General features: G+C 43.3%; 1 protein-coding gene and 1 long non-coding RNA gene across 2 annotated transcripts; one reads left to right on the forward strand and one right to left on the reverse strand.

Annotated features, from left to right (window-relative positions):
* Nucleotides 1–749: 749 nt before the first annotated feature.
* LOC125166640 (uncharacterized) lies at nt 750–6714 on the reverse strand. Its single transcript, XR_007152476.1, has 2 exons — nt 6074–6714; nt 750–1245 (listed from the first exon to the last, which is right to left on the reverse strand). It is a non-coding gene; the product is annotated as an uncharacterized LOC125166640 (long non-coding RNA).
* Nucleotides 6715–6732: 18 nt separating this feature from the next.
* RPP40 (ribonuclease P/MRP subunit p40) lies at nt 6733–15682 on the forward strand. Its single transcript, XM_047860582.1, has 8 exons — nt 6733–6862; nt 8479–8623; nt 9945–10013; nt 10824–10919; nt 11598–11723; nt 13441–13639; nt 13773–13907; nt 15466–15682. The coding sequence occupies exons 1-8, from the start codon at nt 6740–6742 to the stop codon at nt 15662–15664; spliced, it is 1092 nt and encodes a 363-aa protein (XP_047716538.1). The 5' UTR covers nt 6733–6739; the 3' UTR covers nt 15665–15682.
* The last annotated feature ends 1742 nt before the right edge of the window (nt 15683–17424 follow it).

A 17424-nucleotide genomic window follows, 5' to 3' on the forward strand; every position in this document is an offset into this window, starting at 1 on the left:
TTGAGCCCCGCATCAGGCTCTGTGCTGACAGTTCAGAGCCTGGAGCCTGTGCCCAATTCTGTGTCGTCCTCTCTCTCTGCCCCTCCTCTGCTCCTCTCAAAAATAAACATTAAAAAAAAAAAAAAGATATGATTATTACTGAATATTACTCCCAGTGCAGGACTCAAACTCACAAGCTGCGAGACCATGACCTGAGCCAAAGTCAGCCGCTTAAACTGATTGAGCCACCCAGGCACCCTGAGAGCCTTTCACATTTTAAAGTTTCTTATTCTATTCTATGCGTTATTAATTAGCCTCTAAGTTGAAGGTACTAAAACCTACTAAAACCTACCTCAGAAAGGATTCTGAGATAATTAATATAAAGTGCTTGCGGTAGTTAGTGCCTGATTCATTATAGGTGTTCAATACTGAATATGCAATATTATATATTATTATACAGTTATTGATAATTATATATAAAATTATGGTGATTGCCCCTATCTCTGTTAATGTATACTATTTCATTAACTGCATTGTGGATTAATAGTTTTTACATTATAGTAAAATCCAAGATAAACAGAAATGCCTCATCCTAGATATCTGAAGTCCCTGGATAGCTAAGATTTAAATTTTTTATGTACCAATTTACTTCTAAACATATGTTTTTCACTTTAAACAAAAGAATGAGCTTTATAAAAAATGTCAACCATTTCAAAATCCTCTTCCAAAATTGTAATGAACATATGTGACAGAGTTTTAGTCAGACGGTGTGACTGTTTTGGGTTCTGCTTTTCTCCCCCAGATTTATTGAGATACAATTGACATATAACATTGTGTTCTGTTTTAAAATACTCCATTTGTGCACTTCCATGTGTTGACACAGTCCACACAGCTGCCAGTGTTAATATGTTTGCATGTTCCATCGATTCCCAACCAGTCAGAGGGAGAGGACATGAAGCAGTCTGGCTCTGAGCCCTTCCCAAAACTCCAGGGATTCAAGTCCTCACTTGGAGTGCATCATATATTCTTGGGGGCCGCTGATTTTTTCCACTGTACCTGTTGGATCCAGTTCCCAGGCTGCCTGCCATCATAGGGTAGTTTTGATCTTGTACCCCAACACCCGTCCATTCGTGGCAGCTGCCTGGAGCCCAGTGCTGATAAAGACTGTGAGGTCAAGTTTAGGCTTGGCAGGATGGAGTCCTCTGATTTATTACTGGTGTCTTCAATAGTTGCAGTTCCCAGCACCACCTTCCCTGCTGTTCCCACCTGTAATGGGATGATGTTAACAGATTTTAGGTTGGCTGCCTACTGATGAACATACCCAGGAGCTTCAGAGATGGAAAGCTCTCTCCTTTCACCAGTATAAATACAATACACTTGCATGTACAATTGAATAACACGGGTTTGAAGTTTGCAGGTCTACTTATATGTGGATTTTTTACACTACAGTACTATAAATGTATTTTCCTTCATTTTAACAATTTTTCTCATTTCCTTTAAGAATATAGTATATAATACATATATAAAATAGGTGGTAATTTATTAACAGCAAGGCTTCCAGTCAACAGTAATTAAGTTTGGGGGGAGTCAAAAGCTATATGCTGATTTTTGACTGCAGGGGATAAAGGAGTGTGTGCATCCTAACTTCAGTGTTGTCCAAGGGTCAGCTGTATATTTATAGGCAATGTATTTGTGCCTTGTATTCGCACACTGATGCAGGCATTAATTTATGTAGAATAATATTTTAGTGTTTTCACGGAGTTGAGCATATTTATCTATTTTTAAATGTTTATTCATTTTGAGAGAGAGAGAGAGAGAATGCGTGCATTTGCGTGTATGGGTGAGACGCAGAGAAACAGAGAAAGAGAATCCCAAGCAGGCTCTGTGCTGTCAGTGCAGAGCCCGAGCTCAGTCTCATGAACTGAGAGATCATGATCTGAGCTGAAATCAAATTGGACACTCAACTGACAGAGGCACCCCAGCGCCCTGAGTTGAGCATATTTAAATTATTTTTGTACTTCTAATTTTATTGTATCGTAGTCCCAAAATGTGATGTGTAAAACTGTTATCCTTTTATATTTACTAAGTATATTTTTGTGTTTTTAGAATACAATCAAAGGTAATTTTTTTTGCAAGTCTGTTGGTGTGGTCATTTAAAAATTCATATTTGCTACTATATTCTTTTGGATATATACATACAAATCAGTTATGTTTTGCTTCTTATTTCTTTCTTCTTCTTCTTTCTTTTTTTTTTTTTTAAGCCATTCCTGGCCCTTCATCCTCAGACTTTTGCTATGCTCCCGAATCTGTGATCTAATATCCATTTGTCAATTAAGATTGCTTTCAGTTCGGGGCACCTGGCTGGCTCAGTCAGTTAAGTGTCTGACTTTGTCTCAGGTCATGATCTCACGGTCCATGGGTTTGAGCCCCGCATTGGGCACTGTGCTGACAGTTCAGAGCCTAGAGCCTGCTTCAGATTCTGTCTCCCTCTCTGCCCCTCCTCGGCTCATGCTCACTTGCTCTCTCTCAAAAATGAATAAACATTAAAAAATAAAATAAAAAGATTGCTTTCAGCTCTAGATACCAGAAATTCAGACAAATAATAGTATGAACAAGCAAGGGTAGCAGATGAGGCTGCAGAGGTAGGCAGGGGCCAGGTTATCTAAGCTTTCACACTACTGCAATGAAAAGCCAGGTTAAAGCCAGGCAGGGTTTAAGTGGGGGGTGGGTAGCATATACAGGCCTGCCTCAGATATACTGCAGTTTGGTTCCAGCCAACCACAATAAAGTGAATATGCAGTGAAGTGAGTCAAATAAATTTCCTGGTTCCCCAGTGCATATAAAAGTTATGCTTACACTATACTGTAATCTATTAAGTGTGCAATAGCATTTCGTCTTAAAAAATGTATATACTGGGGCACCTAGGTGGCTCAGTTGGTTAAGTGTCCAACTTCAGCTTATGTCATGATCTCACAGCTTGTGAGTTCGAGCCCTGAGTCAGGCTCTGTGCTGACAGCTTAGAGCCTGGAGCCTGCTTCTGATTCTGTATCTCCTTCTCTCTCTGCCCCTCCCCTGCTTGTGCGCTGTCTCTCAAAAATAAATAAACATTTAAAAAAATATACATACCTTGATTAAAAAATTGTTTATTGCCAAAAAAATGCTAACCATCACCTGAGCTTTCAGAGTTGTAATTACTGATCACAGATCACAGTAACAAATAATAATGAAACAGTTCGTAGTGTAAGAATTACCAAAATATGACAGTTACACAAAGCAAGCAGATGCCTTTGTAAAAATGGCACCAACAGACTTGCTCAACACAGGGTTGCTACAAACCTTCAGTTTGTTAAAAACACAGTATATGCAAAGCCCCTGGGTGGCTCAGTTGGTTAAGCGTCCACCTGTGGCTCAGGTCATGATCTCACGGTTCGTGGGTTCAATCCCCACGTCAGGCTCTGTGCTGACAGGTCGGAGCCTGGAGCCTGCTTCAGATTCTGTGTCTTCCTCTCTCTCTGCCCCTCTCCCACTCATGCTGTCTCTCTCTCTCAAAAAATGAATAGACATTAAAATTTTTTTTAAAAAAACAGTATCTGCAGAGCATAGTAAAGTAAAATGCAATAAAACGAGGTACGTCTGTATGACATTTTTACATTTTTGAGATCTGTTTGGATACTGAGGGGAGAAGAGACCGCAGGAGAAGACAGGAAGCAGGGAGGTGGTTAGAAGCCTGTGTCTGGCAGTCAACTGAGAGAGGGGAAGGTGGCTGAAACTGGTTGTAGAAACAGAGGGAGTAAGTGAGAAGAGGCCGCCACCAGGATGCATGCTGCAGGCAGAGCCAACAAGCCACAGATATGGGGTGAGAAGTGTAGAAGAGTCAAGAATGATGCCTGGGTGTCCCTCACCCCCACCCCAGGGATGAGGACCCAGGCCTGGTGGTACAGATAGATGGTTCTGAAAGCTGAGATCACGAGGGATCACTCTGAGAAGAGAGGGCAGGAAAGAGAAGCGGGGAAGGTATGGATCACTAGAGATCTAGTGGAGGAGGACGGGCAGGAGGAAGTAGAGTAAGGTAAGCGGGGGTCCAGAAGAAAGGTTCTCAAAAATCCACAGGGGAGTGTACCAAGAAGGAGGGTTTTCAAATGTACCCAGAAATTTGTTCTGACAGGGATGGCAAGCATGCACAGAAATGACTGTCATAAAGGAAGTTTTTACTCACAGCTCCCTAGAATCCGGAGCCACAACAGGAAGCTTCTAGGTTGGTCAGGAGGCAGGGGAAGTGAGGGGAGAGCATCAGTCAGAGCTTTTATTATGGGAAGGAATGACTGAGGCAGGGTAGACAGACTATGTAGGCTTAGGAGTGGCTAGTCTAAACAGTTTCAGTGGGCTCTGAAGTATCAGGACTGTCCCCAGTTATCTAGGACCTGGCCCTGGGGTTATTAGGGCAGGGGAACATTAGCCTGGAGCGAGCCTAACAGTTTCCAGATGAGGTGACAGGGTGTAAGCTCTGGATTAGTTGGTTTGCAAATGAAAGACATGCTCCCTGCACAAATTATTTGCTATCTTTAGGAGTTATCTAAACCTGGAAGGGGCAGTCCCACCCTAGTCAGTGAGGCCCCAGATCCAGAGCATCAGAGAAATTTTTAAAAAGAAGATAAGAAATATAGTTAATACAAGAAGAAGTGTTCAATTGTATCATCTGTGTTGAGTGCAGCTAAAAGACTGAGATAAGAACAGAAACTTGGCTTTCAATTTGGCAAATGGAAAGACCTTGATGAAAGCCAGGTCAGTGAAGTAGTATGGAGGAAAGCTAAAATATATTGGGTTCAGGAGAGAACGTGCAGAGAAGTGGCTTTTACGGAGCAGAGAAACAGAATGGTGAGAATGCAGAGGAATTCAGGGTCAAAGGAAGTGCCTTCACTTAATGCACAACATTAAGCACATTTGTATACTGATAGAAATGACCCAGCAGGCAGGGAGAAATGAATGAGTCATTACAGACAGAACTCCAGAACACTGTGGAGGGAGGCTGAAAGGATTCTGCAGTCCCAAACTTACTTGAAGTTATAGCTTTAGTCTTTTTTTTTTTTTTTTAGTGTTTATTTATTTTTGACAGAGAGAGACAGACAGTGCATGAGTGGGGGAGGGGCAGAGAGAGAGGGAGACAGAATCTGAAGCAGGCTCCAGGCTCCAAGCTGTCAGCACAGAGCCAGACGCAGGGCTTGAACTCACAGGCCCAGAGATCATGACCCGAGCTGAAGTTGGACACTTAACCAACTGAACCATCCAGGCGCCCCCACAGCTTTGGTCTTTAAAATAAATGAGAGTTTTAGAAGCACTCAGATGACTCAGTCGTCTGAGCATTTGACTTTGGCTCAGATCATGATCTCACGGTTTGCAGGCTCGAGCCCCGCGTCCGGCTCTGTGCAGACAGCTCAGAGCCTGGGGCCTGCTTCAGATTCTGTGTCTCTGTCTCTCTGCCCCTCTCCTGATTGTGCTCTCTCTCAAAAATAAATAAACATTTAAAATAAATGAGATTTTTGCCTTCTATTTCATAATACAGGCACACCCCCATAAAACATATCTGCAAGTACGATTTCCCTGGAAGAACACTGAGTTATGAATACCAGAATGGCATAGTGGCTGTTTATCAATCTTCAGCTGATATAATTTATATTGAATTTTCAAAACTTAATAACATATTTTAAACTAAATGGTTTGCAAGAAAACCTTCACATTGGCTCCAAATACAATTGGTAGACCATAAAATTACAGCACTTTGCAAATTTTGTATTATCAGCAAAGGTGTGTGTACACGTCTGATGGTGGTCTAAGAGAGGCCACTGCTACTTAATTGTGACGTGACTAAGAGGTAATGTTTTAAGCATTTTATATCCTAATATGACATTTGTAACACCGCTAGGTGCCATGTTGTGATTCAGAAAATTGGTAGAATTTTTCAATTAACCTGCTATTCCTTATAATTTTTCCTCTTTAAAATAATGGTTAATATGTTTTTCTTAGTTTTCTCAGAGACAGTCTGACATTTTGGGCACACGTTACTGGCCCGGTCTGTTTAAAATTTTTAAATACTTACCTTGTAAATTACGTAACTTCGGTTGTTCCAAATCTTACAGTAAAATTGATGCTCCAGACAGTTGTACCACAGATAGTCTGCTGTTTTGCATCCTCTCAGCACAGAATTGGGGCTGTGCATACTCCAGCTTGAGAAACGTATAGTACTTGATCAGAAAAATTATGGAAAAACGAATTCTCACATTGTAACAATAGTAACAAAATTTTTAAAGCCATTCAGGTGGGATTTTTAAAAAGGGATCTTAAAGTGGTTCCGACGGAGTCGTATTGTAGGGCCGAAAACAGAAATTGTGTATTATCTTCCTGCACAAAACTCCTAAACCATTTGTGAAGGAACAGAGGGAGGATATACGGCAAGACAGCAGCAGGGAGGGACGGAGGTCTTGGCGAGAAAGGTGGGTTTGAAAAAGCAAGTTCCAGGTTTCCAGGTACCAGGTATTTCCCCTGTAGGCAATGAATTTGCGGTTTCAGGTACCCAAGGTTCAGGAACCTAAGGTTCCGAAGAAACCCAGGCCCGCCCTCACCCCTAACCGGTCACTAAGCCCGAGCAGCTTCAACCGGCACTGCGCAGCTGCAATGCGCATGCCCGCGGGGCCAGGCGGAGGGGCGGAGCGAAGCGGAGGGACTGGGCTCCCCGACCTCGCTCAGGGCTTGTGCCGGAGAAAGCATGGCCACACTGCGCAGGCTGCGAGAGGTTCCCCGACACTTGCTGGTCTGCGAGAAATCCAACTTCGGCCATGACAAGTCGCGCCACCGGCATCTTGTGGAGACGCACTACCATAATTACAGGGTGAGTCTGGCTGTCGTGGGCCACTCAGGAAGCACCCCGTCTCCGGGAGCTGGAGAGATGTGGGGAAACTCGCGTTCAGTGAGGAGCCCGCCCTCAGCGCGAAGAGGGGCGGGGCCCCGCGCTAGGCACTTTGGGAGCTGTAGTCTCTATACTACTCCGAGCTGGTAGCTTGCAGAGCTGCAGGACTACAACTCCCAGGATGCGCCGGGAGTAGGGGGCAGTGTCCTGTCCTCGCAAGGAGGGGCTGGGCGATTTGCTCCGGGCCGATTCCAAAGCGTCGCTGGCTACTTTGGCCCCGCCCCCGGTGGAACACTTTCTTCGGAGGAAGAAGTCAGGCACGGGTCTCTGGAGTAGAGACGCTGTGACGTATGCCACGTGGAGCCGCGGACTGGCTCCAAATTGGGGCCTCGCGCCCCTCCCCACCTCTTGATTCTTTCTCCCACCTCATGGGAGCATCTTGCCGAGTCCAGACCCAGGAAGCACATGCTTTCCTAAACTGTTTAGAGGAACTAGTTTTATCTCTGAGAAAAGTTTCCACTTTGCCTGTTACCTTCTGTGGTCTCCAGCTGGAGCGCTCTAGGTTGTCAGGTTTAGAGTGAAATGAGTCGTGGTGTCCCTGTTTGCAAGCACAATTTAAGAGCTTTACGGGGGGGGGGGGGGGGGGGGCGGGTAACTTTGGCTTTTGCTTTGTAAAAATGTCAGCCGCATGGGCGCCTTTCCGCAGATGTGGAAGTTGAGGCATCAGTGAGGTTAATTATTGGCTTATCCGGCATCTGGCAAGAGAAGAGGAGAATAATCCAAATGTCAGTCAAGTGTCTAATGGTCCGTTCTCACCAACCCATTTAAGTGGTGAGGCCTCCAAAAACTCGACTTAAACCGGTTTAAGCCTTTTGCTTTTACTTGAAATTGATCAGCCTAATCTCCACCCAGGTCTGACTGGCAGTTTCTCAGAGACAAATGGTGACCTTGGTCCCTCAGGAATAGACTGGTGTTTGAGCTTTGGGAGAGCACTTTTCAAGGTGTGGAGCATTTGGGCCACATTTGAAACTGGTTAGGCTTAACATCTCTGCCTTAGATTTCCATCTAAGCTTTCCAGCTCCTCACCAGCAGCAGTCAGGGTGTGTGCCTTCTCCCACCTGGGCTGATCTGTAGAATTCTTCTGTCTAGAAAATGGAAATAACCAGGAGCACTTATGCTTTCGTGGAGCCTGTTAATGATTGATGTCCCTAGTTTCTGTAAGCCCTGAAGGACAGTCCCTTTGATTCCAGCTGGTCCCAGGATAAACAAATCTAGGGATATTCCATTGTACTAGATTGCCCTAAAAATTAGAGTAGTGGACAGGATATAAAAGATATTGCTTATTTGCAAAAGATGAAACGCAAGCAAGAGCTTTCTATTAATTTTTTTTTCTCATTCAGCTTTCCTATAATGTTTGAATACACAAATAACATGAATTGTCAAATTTCTTTTTTCCTGAGACTGGTAAATTAATTTAAGAGTTTTGTAGAAACCTGTGGGGGAATAGTTAGCAGCCTTCATATGTTATAAGCATCCCTAAAAAGCTGGGGGTTAATCTACATGACAATAAGGCTTATTTATATTACACATTCCAATAGGTTTCATTTCTGATTCCTGAATGTGGGATACTATCAAAAGAACTGAAAAACCTGGTCATGGAAACCGGACCCTATTACTTTGTGAAGAACTTACCTCTTCATGAGTTAATTACACATGAATTCATCAACACCTTTGTGAAGAAAGGTGAGGAAAACCTGATCATATCTATGAACGTGGCAAGCTGAGGAAGGATAGTTAGATCACATCACAATACTAGGGGTCTTCCCTTGTCTTAAACAGGGCCTCTGGAGATGGTCTGTGGGGTCAAGTGCGTGCATCGCCCCCCTGCCCTCAGTGTTCTCACCCTACACTTTCTGGCGCTCTCGTTAGGTGGTGGTTTCTGATTACACTTGTTCACAAGTGTGGCATGGGGATGTTGTAAGATGAAGGTATCTCTCATCTTAAAACAAGGATTCAGGGAGAGGAAGGTCTTGGGACCTGTGTGTTCAGATACACTGCTATTGGGTGTGTGGCTGCAGAGACCACTATGTTCCCACTCAGTCCCCACTCAGCAGTCTCAAAGAGTTCATCTCCTGATGCAGCCACAGCGGCTGTTCACCAGGCGGTGTGCCCGTTTATGGTTCAGTGCCTTCTGCTTAGATTTTGTGGCTCTGACCCTCTTCTGCTCACCCCATTTCCATTTGTGTCTGCTGGGTTGATTTCTCTGTTGTAGTTGTTTTGTAGGGGCCACTTGTTTGAAACTGTATTTCAGTGTCTTTAGGGAATGCACCCTCACTACATGAATCACTGTGAGTGAGTAAGCCCCTTATCTTGTTGCCGGCCCTGTGTCTGTCCTCTGCATGGAGCTATGAAGAATCCAGTTCCTTGCAGTTCCTCTCCTTCAGGTGCTGCTGGCACTGCTGGAGAAACTGGACATGTTGTCCCTGGCCCCATCAACTTTATTCCTTTCATCTGCTCTGAAATTCGGTACTAATTTGTTAATAATGTGGACACTGGCTGCAACAGGCACTTTTACCTATCTGAACTCTTGCAACAGCTCTACAAATTAGGGCTATGATACCCATTTTACAGGTGAGGAAACTGAGGTTCAGAGAGGCTGCATGGCTTTCCTAACCTCACACAAGTTCCTGGCACATTTTGAAACTTTACCTGGAACCTTTCCTCTCCAGTGTATACATTTCCCTAGTGTTCTACTTTGTGCCTCTGCCAGCATCCCCAAGGGTACGCACGCCACCCTGAGTCCATTTTCTGCTTGATGGTAGTCACCTGGCACACATAGGCCCTGGGGGGAGGGGGGGGGGCATGAACTAGCTAGAGTGTGGCCTCTGTGTCCTCCAGCTCACCCTTGGCAGGTTTACGGTTGATTGGGTGAGCTGGAGCAGTGGTGGATACTGACCTTTAATCACCTGGAAGATTTGTTACAGTGTAAAGATAATCTGCTAAATTTTTGTAGGTGTGATTTTTTTTTTTTTCCTTAATTTCTGGTCTGGGCTTTCTCTTATAGGTTCGTGCTATGCACTAACATACCATACAAATATTGATGAAGATAATACAGTTGCCCTGCTGCCAAATGGTAACAACACTCAATCTTTGATTTTAGAAGAAATACTGTAAAAAAAAAAAAAAAAAAGTCAAAACTCCAGATTCATTCCCCTTCTTAGAAGGAATTATTGTTAACAATTAGGAATTATTGGTGTTTATTCTTCCTGACATTTTCTTTATTTTTTTTAATGTTTTATTTTATTTTTGAGAGACAGAGCGAACAGTGGAGGGGCAAAGAGAGAGGATCTGAAGCGGTCTCTGTACTGACAGCAGAGAGCCTGATATGGGGCTTAAGCTCATGAACCATGAAATCATGACCTGAGCTGAAGTTGGACTCCCAACTGACTGAGCCACCCAGGCTCCCTTCTCTTGACATTTTCTATAAATTTATAAACAGACATAAAGCTTGTTCTTTTTTTTTTTTTTTTTAAATAAATTGCATTGTATTGCAATTGCAAACTGTTTCTCAGTTTGCTTTTTTCCCCAATATGTCATAGACATCTTTCCATATCAGGGCATATAGTTCTGACTTACTGTTTTTCATATTTTGAAGGTATTCCAGTGAATAGATATACCATGATTTAACTATTATTTCTTTAATAAAAATGTACATATTTCTGTTTTCACTATCATAAGTAATATCTGTGTATGTATAATACATTAAAATATCCTTCTACATAAGTAAGATGTATATATAAATAATATCTTTGTATCACAAGGAAGATCCTTGTATGTAGTTTATTACCCTCATATCTAACTGTTGAATTTGCTGTGTTCTCTGTTCAGTCAGAGAACATGTCATATTTTAGCATCTTTTTTTGGGGAATTATTTGATTTTTAGGGAAATTAATTTTATCACTGGATAAAGATACTTATGAAGAAACTGGACTTCAAGGTCGTCCATCTCAGTATTCTGGCAGAAAAATCATGAAGTTTAGTAAGTATTATGCTCCATCAGTTTCCAACAAGTCAGTAATCGTCCTGTAGCTATTGAAGTTTAAATGTTTGAATTGCTGCTGTTCTTTTTGTTCAGAACTATGGCTTTTTCTTGTCTTTAAAACTTCTGACTCAAGGGGCTCTAGGTTGAGCTTTGGAGAGAATAAGATTGCTATTGTATCTATTTCTCTGCAGCTGTAGGCTGAATCCTATACAGATCACAGAGTTGGAATGGTCCATTAAATACATGTTTTGGGCCAAAAATTCAAAGTAATGAACCCAACATAAGAGTCTACAACTTGTTCTTAATGAAGAATTTCCTTTACTTTCACCAAATTTTGGGGATTACTAGCAGAGATTCACCTGTGAGTGAAAAGAGATGGTTCTACTGATAGTGTCCGGTTTGAACGTGAATAGGTGAGGCTGCCACATCCATAGGTAGATTTAGGATTGACTTCCCAAGGACCTCTGCTCTTGGTCTTTGACCTAGGAAAAAGTATGAATTTAAAACAAGGCAGAGTTTTGATTTGGTAAACCAAAGGAGTGCAAGAAGAACAAAATAATTTTTACTATTCACAAAATTCCAAAAATTCTGATGCTTTTTAATACAACACTTTTGCCACAGTGTAGGCTGTAGTATATGTGAATGAACGATGTATTCCTCTTTCCATTTTTTAAGTTGTTTCCATTGATTTGATGGATTTATCCCTTAACCTGGATTCTAAGAAGTATGAAAGAGTTTCTTGGTCCTTCAAAGAAAAGAAGCCCTTGAAATTTGATTTTCTCTTGGCTTGGCATCACACAGGTATGAAAAATAGGTAACAATACAATGACTTGGAAATCCAGTTATTGATTAAAGGGGGGTAATAGAGAATTCAAACAGGTGATTCATCCTTATGGTCTAGGATATTGTATATATATATGCATAAACATTATTCAGGAAGCTGCTTGCAGCCCTCTGTCCTCCCCAAGAGCTATACTTCAAGATGATCTAGGCCCACAGGCATCTGCCTCCATCACCGTGGGGTATGTTTGGATCCAGAGATCATGGCTTCAGAGCAGCTAACTCTTTCTGTTTCTCCTCTTCCTTCCTGCAGCTTACCTCAGATAGCCTTGGCTGCACATTTTTAAATAACACACATTCTAAATACAAACTGTTGATTATGGCAATAATCAGGCAGACCATTCATTGTCAGGTTAAATTTGTCATAACTTGAAATTGATTGAACGTTAAATTTAGTTCAGGGGTCCCCAGACAATGTTGATTTGCTTACAACTGCCATGTGCCTTGGTCCTTTTAGAGTGTATCTTTGGTCCATCACAAGATTGTCATGGGTCGGATCATCAGTTATGATGGTGTGGTACTCTGTTTTGGAGAATAGGGAGACACATAGGTCCATTTTGGAGATCACGCCTATCCATCTGCTCTTCCTCGGAAGTTTCTGGTCACTGGGTGCTGTACGTTGCTTGCATGGGTCTGGAATGCTTCAGTGTTTCTCCTACTTATGGTAGAGATACAAGAGGGCAGAGACACTGACTGACATTTCAGTTGCTCGAAGTGTTCATTGAGTACCTTCTGTATATTGGGTTCTGGAGAGTTCTGTGTTCCTAAGACTCCATATTATTTTACGGGCTTATCAGGAACTGGGGAAGGTCTGAGATTTTCCCCACTTGTAAGCTAAGAAGTTAGCCTGCACAGTCTCATGGATGCTGGCAGAAGGTACGAGACTCAGGTCAGAGGCAAAGGGTTTAATTATTCATAGTGTCAGTGGCTGGACTATGAGCATATACAGTAGTGCACCAAGTCCCAGTACCTACACAGTGATACACAGTGGGCCAGGTGACACCCGCGCATGGAGTGGGCTGCATTACAGAAGAGGAATCCGGAACTCCAGTCTTATACTGGCCAGTAAGCCTGCTGACCTTTGCTCCTGGTAGTGGGGGATGGGGGTAGGTGGGGTTGAGATGGAGAGCAGATTATTTCTATTGCCCTGGACAGTAAGAAGGCCTGCCTGTTGCTCCCCCCACTAAGGGGGCCACTATCGCTGTCTCCCAAGGCTGTTGGAAAATCCGTGAAGATACATTGATTTTACTGGGTTTTTAAAGACAAGCTCAGATGAGATGTTGCCATCGTTCAGTTCGTCTTGTGCTTCCTTTAGAGAGATTATGCAAATAAGCTCCTCTCTGTAGAGTTCACTAATTTTATTTATACAAGTGGTGCTTTTTTATTTAGTCAGTCAAAATTCTCAGATTAGGGCACCTATGATACTACTATGGGTTGGACGTGAAAGGGTTACGCGTTTCCAGGAAAAGTGAAAGAAAGCGAATGTTTACAGAACTTTGGCACCAAGGAGCCCAAAGCAACTTAAATGATTTTAATTTGAATACAGCTTTGCACACCCTCCTTCTGCTTTACTTCATCCCGCCTGCTCCCCGGAACTGTCGGGAGGGAATGGGGTGGTTCCAGGGATTCGCCGAACTTGTTTCCAGTACTCACATGGCCTTTTATGGTGTGTTCTAAGGTGCAGAAGAATCAAGGATGATGTCGTACTTTGCCAGTTACGGAATTCAGGAGCGGCAGCCGCGAGTAGCCCTGAGCACGGCGAGCGAGCTGCAGTGCCCGGTGCTGCGGAGCTGCGAGCTGGGGGGAGCCCCGGGGGCGGCTTGCAGCGCCCCGGAGCTCCTGGACTGGCTGGGCGCCGTCTTCAGTAACGCCCAACTGTGCGTCCGGGGGGCCCGGGCTGGGGCGTGGCCAGCTCCGCGTTCTTCACGGGGGTTTATACTTTGAAAATGATCAGGTGGGAGATAACAGAGGTGTTTTCTTTCTTTCTTTCTCTTTCTGTGTGTGCTACAGAAATAATGAGCCGAATAATTTCGTATCAACCTATTGTTGTCCTCAGCCGAGCACGGTGGTGGCAAAAGCTTATTTGTGTACAATCACTGGGTTCATAGTTCCAGAGAAGATACGTCTCCTGTTGGAACAGCTGTGGTGAGAACTTTTTTTGCCTTTTAGGTCTTGCTTGTTCATGCCAGCGTGACATGTCCGGGGCAGGGCTACTGTTCCAGACCTCAGGGCTGTCTTGCACACGTCTTCTCTTTTTTCCTCACTTGGGTGCACAGTGTGGTAACATTATCATCTTAAATGATGTGACTGTCCTTGGTGAGAGGAAAATTCTGTTTGTACTTAACAAAAAGACAAAGAGCAGAGTTTAATTAGGCTTCTTGAAAACAAGCTGTTCATTTTTCACGTCGTGCCCCAAAAGTTATAATACCACTTAGGAAAATGGTGATACTCTATGGAACACGTTATGGTCTGTTTTAAATGTTAGAGTTCTGCAAAGGTTTTTTTTTGAAATGGGGTGAGAAAGCAAGTTGACCATCTTTGAAACCAAATCATGTTTAACATCTGTTCCCGCTCTTAACATCTGCCCAGGGCAGGGTTCACATGCCAGGGACTGGACACGCAGGATGGGGTGTGTGGTTGGGGTTCGGAAAGGTACTCTCCAGAAAAAACGCCACATTGTATCTAATGTCAGGAAACTCCATTCCCGTATTAAAAAGACTATGAAATAAACATAATGCCTTTGCAGTCTTCACTTTTCAAATGTCTAAGATTTAAGTCTTGCGGGTTTTCTAAGTCTAATACCCCTTTTCACTTACTAGTTTAGTAGTTTGATTTTCCTCAATAAGAAGGTTGGATTTTAGGGGCACCTGGGTGACTCAGTCGGTTGAGCGGCTGACTTCAGCTCAAGTCATGATCTCGGGGTTCATGAGTTTGGGCCAGGGTCGGGCTCTGTGCTGACAGCTCAGAGCCTGGAGCCTGCTTTGGATTCTGTGTCTCCCTCTCTCTCCCCCTCCCTTGCTCATGCTCTGTCTCTCTCTCTCTCTCTCTCTCATTCTCAAAAATGAATAAACATTAAAAATAATAATAATAGGGGCGCCTGGGTGGCGCAGTCGGTTAGGCGTCCGACTTCAGCCAGGTCACGATCTCGCGGTCCGTGGGTTCGAGCCCCGCGTCAGGCTGATGGCTCAGAGCCTGGAGCCTGTTTCCCATTCTGTGTCTCCCTCTCTCTCTGCCCCTCGCCCGTTCATGCTCTGTCTCTCTCTGTCCCAAAAATAAATAAACGTTGAAAAAAAAATTTTTTTTTTTAAATAATAAAAAGAAGCTTGGATTTTATTTAAATCCAGTAAATTATTCTGCAGTGTTGCCGTGAACACAGACTGTTGAGTGAACAACACTGTTAAATGGAGGGAAACTATTTTTATACACTTCTGTGGTTTTTTTTTTCTTTGCATCTTACATGTTGTTCCATAGTAAGCGTAGGAACTGCTGAAGTTGGTTTTGTGCATTCTGTATTGGTTAACGTTTATTGAGTTCACCACATAGTAATTTGAATGTAATTTGTATCTCTTAATTTTTTATCAATAGAAGCTAAGGTCTGAGCTTCATTGGAACATCAGAAATACCACTCATTCTGAATAAGTAAAAATATAAATGTGAACGTTCCTAGCCCTCCCGTTTGTTAAGATTTCTCTTTCTTTTTCAGTCGCTACTTTGATGAGCCAAAATTAGCTCCTTGGGTTACATTGTCAGTTCAAGGCTTTGCAGACAGTCCTGTTTCGTGGAGAGAAAATGAACATGGTTTTCGAAAAGGAGGAGAACATTTATACAACTTCGTGATTTTTAATAATCAAGACTATTGGCTTCAGATGGCTGTTGGGGCGAACGATGACTGTCCACCATAAAAACTACAAAACTTTAAATCACGTTTGTGTATGTTTCTGTTTGGTTTCAGATTTCTTAATGGTAAAGGGCTGTGTGTTCACCCAGGCTTGTATGATGATGGCATTTCTACTCTTGACTTAGGGCCCATCCTGTGAGTGCAGCTGGGCCTGACATCCAGTACAGAGCTCATAGTTGACTACCCCTGGTCAGCGTCAGTATAAGCACAGAGGTGTGGGTCACTACATGGTAGAGCAGACCAGGATGGCCAGGGAACAGGCGCTGTTGGACCATTGGGTAAGATGTGTGCCATTACTCAGGCGTATGATTACAGGTTTTTCACATAATAATAAAAAGAAGCCCTTAGATTATACTTCTCAGGGCCAGTCCCTGTTGTAAGTGCTGATTGTGTATCACCTCATTTATTTCTCACATGAACCCCAGGAGGAAATAGTGGCACAGAGTATAAACAAGTGAGCAAGATCACGCTGGTTGTGGATCTGAGACTTGACCTCAGGTTAGCTGGTTCCTAAGTGTGTGTTCCACTCTTGCCTCTGGATCAAGGAGGGATGCTTCGATACTGTATATTGTAAAGCACAAGTCAAAAGAATTTTTTTTTCCAGCTGTGGCTGATAAGGACCAGCTGAAAACAACTAAAACTTCTGGAATACATATCAAGAACGATTTTTAAAAATGGATTGGCGAGCTGCAAAAGAATTTAAGAATTCTCAAAAAAATTTATTCTTTTTTTTAATGTTTATTTTTGAGAGAGAGACAGAGTGTGAGTGGGGGAGGGGCAGAGAGACAGAGGGAAACACAGAATCCAAAGCAGGCTCCAGGCTCTGAGCTGGAGGGCTCAATGCAGGGCTTGAACTCATAAACCGTGAGATCATGACCTGAGCCAAGGTCAGACGCTCAACCGACAGCCACCCAGGCGCCCCAAGAATTCTCAAAAAATTTTAAATGGAGGTAGAAACATAAAGAGGTAATTAGGATACTGGTGCCACTTTTCACCCTTATGACATTTGCCAAATATCAAATTGAACTTTGTTTTTCAGCACCTGGGGTGGGGAAGGGGCAGTAGCACAGCTGACAAAACTTAGGTCCTGCCCATGGTAGGGGGACTGATAGGAGACCTCACAAAGCTGAGACCCCAAAAAAGACAGACTTAGTGTAAGGGTGAACAAATCTGTCTGTTTCCTCCCTCTCCAATCTCCCCTTGTCCTCCCTCACTCCCCCCCGCCCCCCAGATAGCGAGGAAGATTGCTTATCCTGAAAACCCATCTCCCCTGAGGATATGTATATATATGTGTGTGTGTGTGTGTGTGTGTGTGTATATGTATACATATATGTATATATGTATATGTAAATATATAGCCACATTCAGCCCCCAAACTGATTTGTTTGCACAGCCTGGGTAGTCTAAAAAAGTGTCATGCTGGAAATTTAAAGTGATATCAGGTTTTTAGTGCCTTCCAGGTGACAGAAGCAAACCATTGTCTTTGGGGGAACTCAGAAATAGTTTCAAGGAATGCAATTTCACAACCAAAAATCACAAACATGTAAGAGAGACAAGAGCCAGCAGAAACAATGGACAAAAGAAGCAGGCCTACAGACTTAAGCTATTAAGACTTACCAGACATGGGGTGCCTGGGTGGCTCAGTCGGTTAAGCATCCAAATCTTGATTTCAGCTCAGGTCATGATCTCTAGATTGTGAGATCAAGCCCCGCATTGGGCTCTGTGCTGAGCGTGGAGCCTACTTGAGATTCTCTCCCTCTCCCT

The sequence above is a fragment of the Prionailurus viverrinus genome, chromosome B2 (genome assembly GCF_022837055.1).
Source record: "Prionailurus viverrinus isolate Anna chromosome B2, UM_Priviv_1.0, whole genome shotgun sequence".
NCBI classification, from domain to species: domain Eukaryota; kingdom Metazoa; phylum Chordata; class Mammalia; order Carnivora; family Felidae; genus Prionailurus; species Prionailurus viverrinus.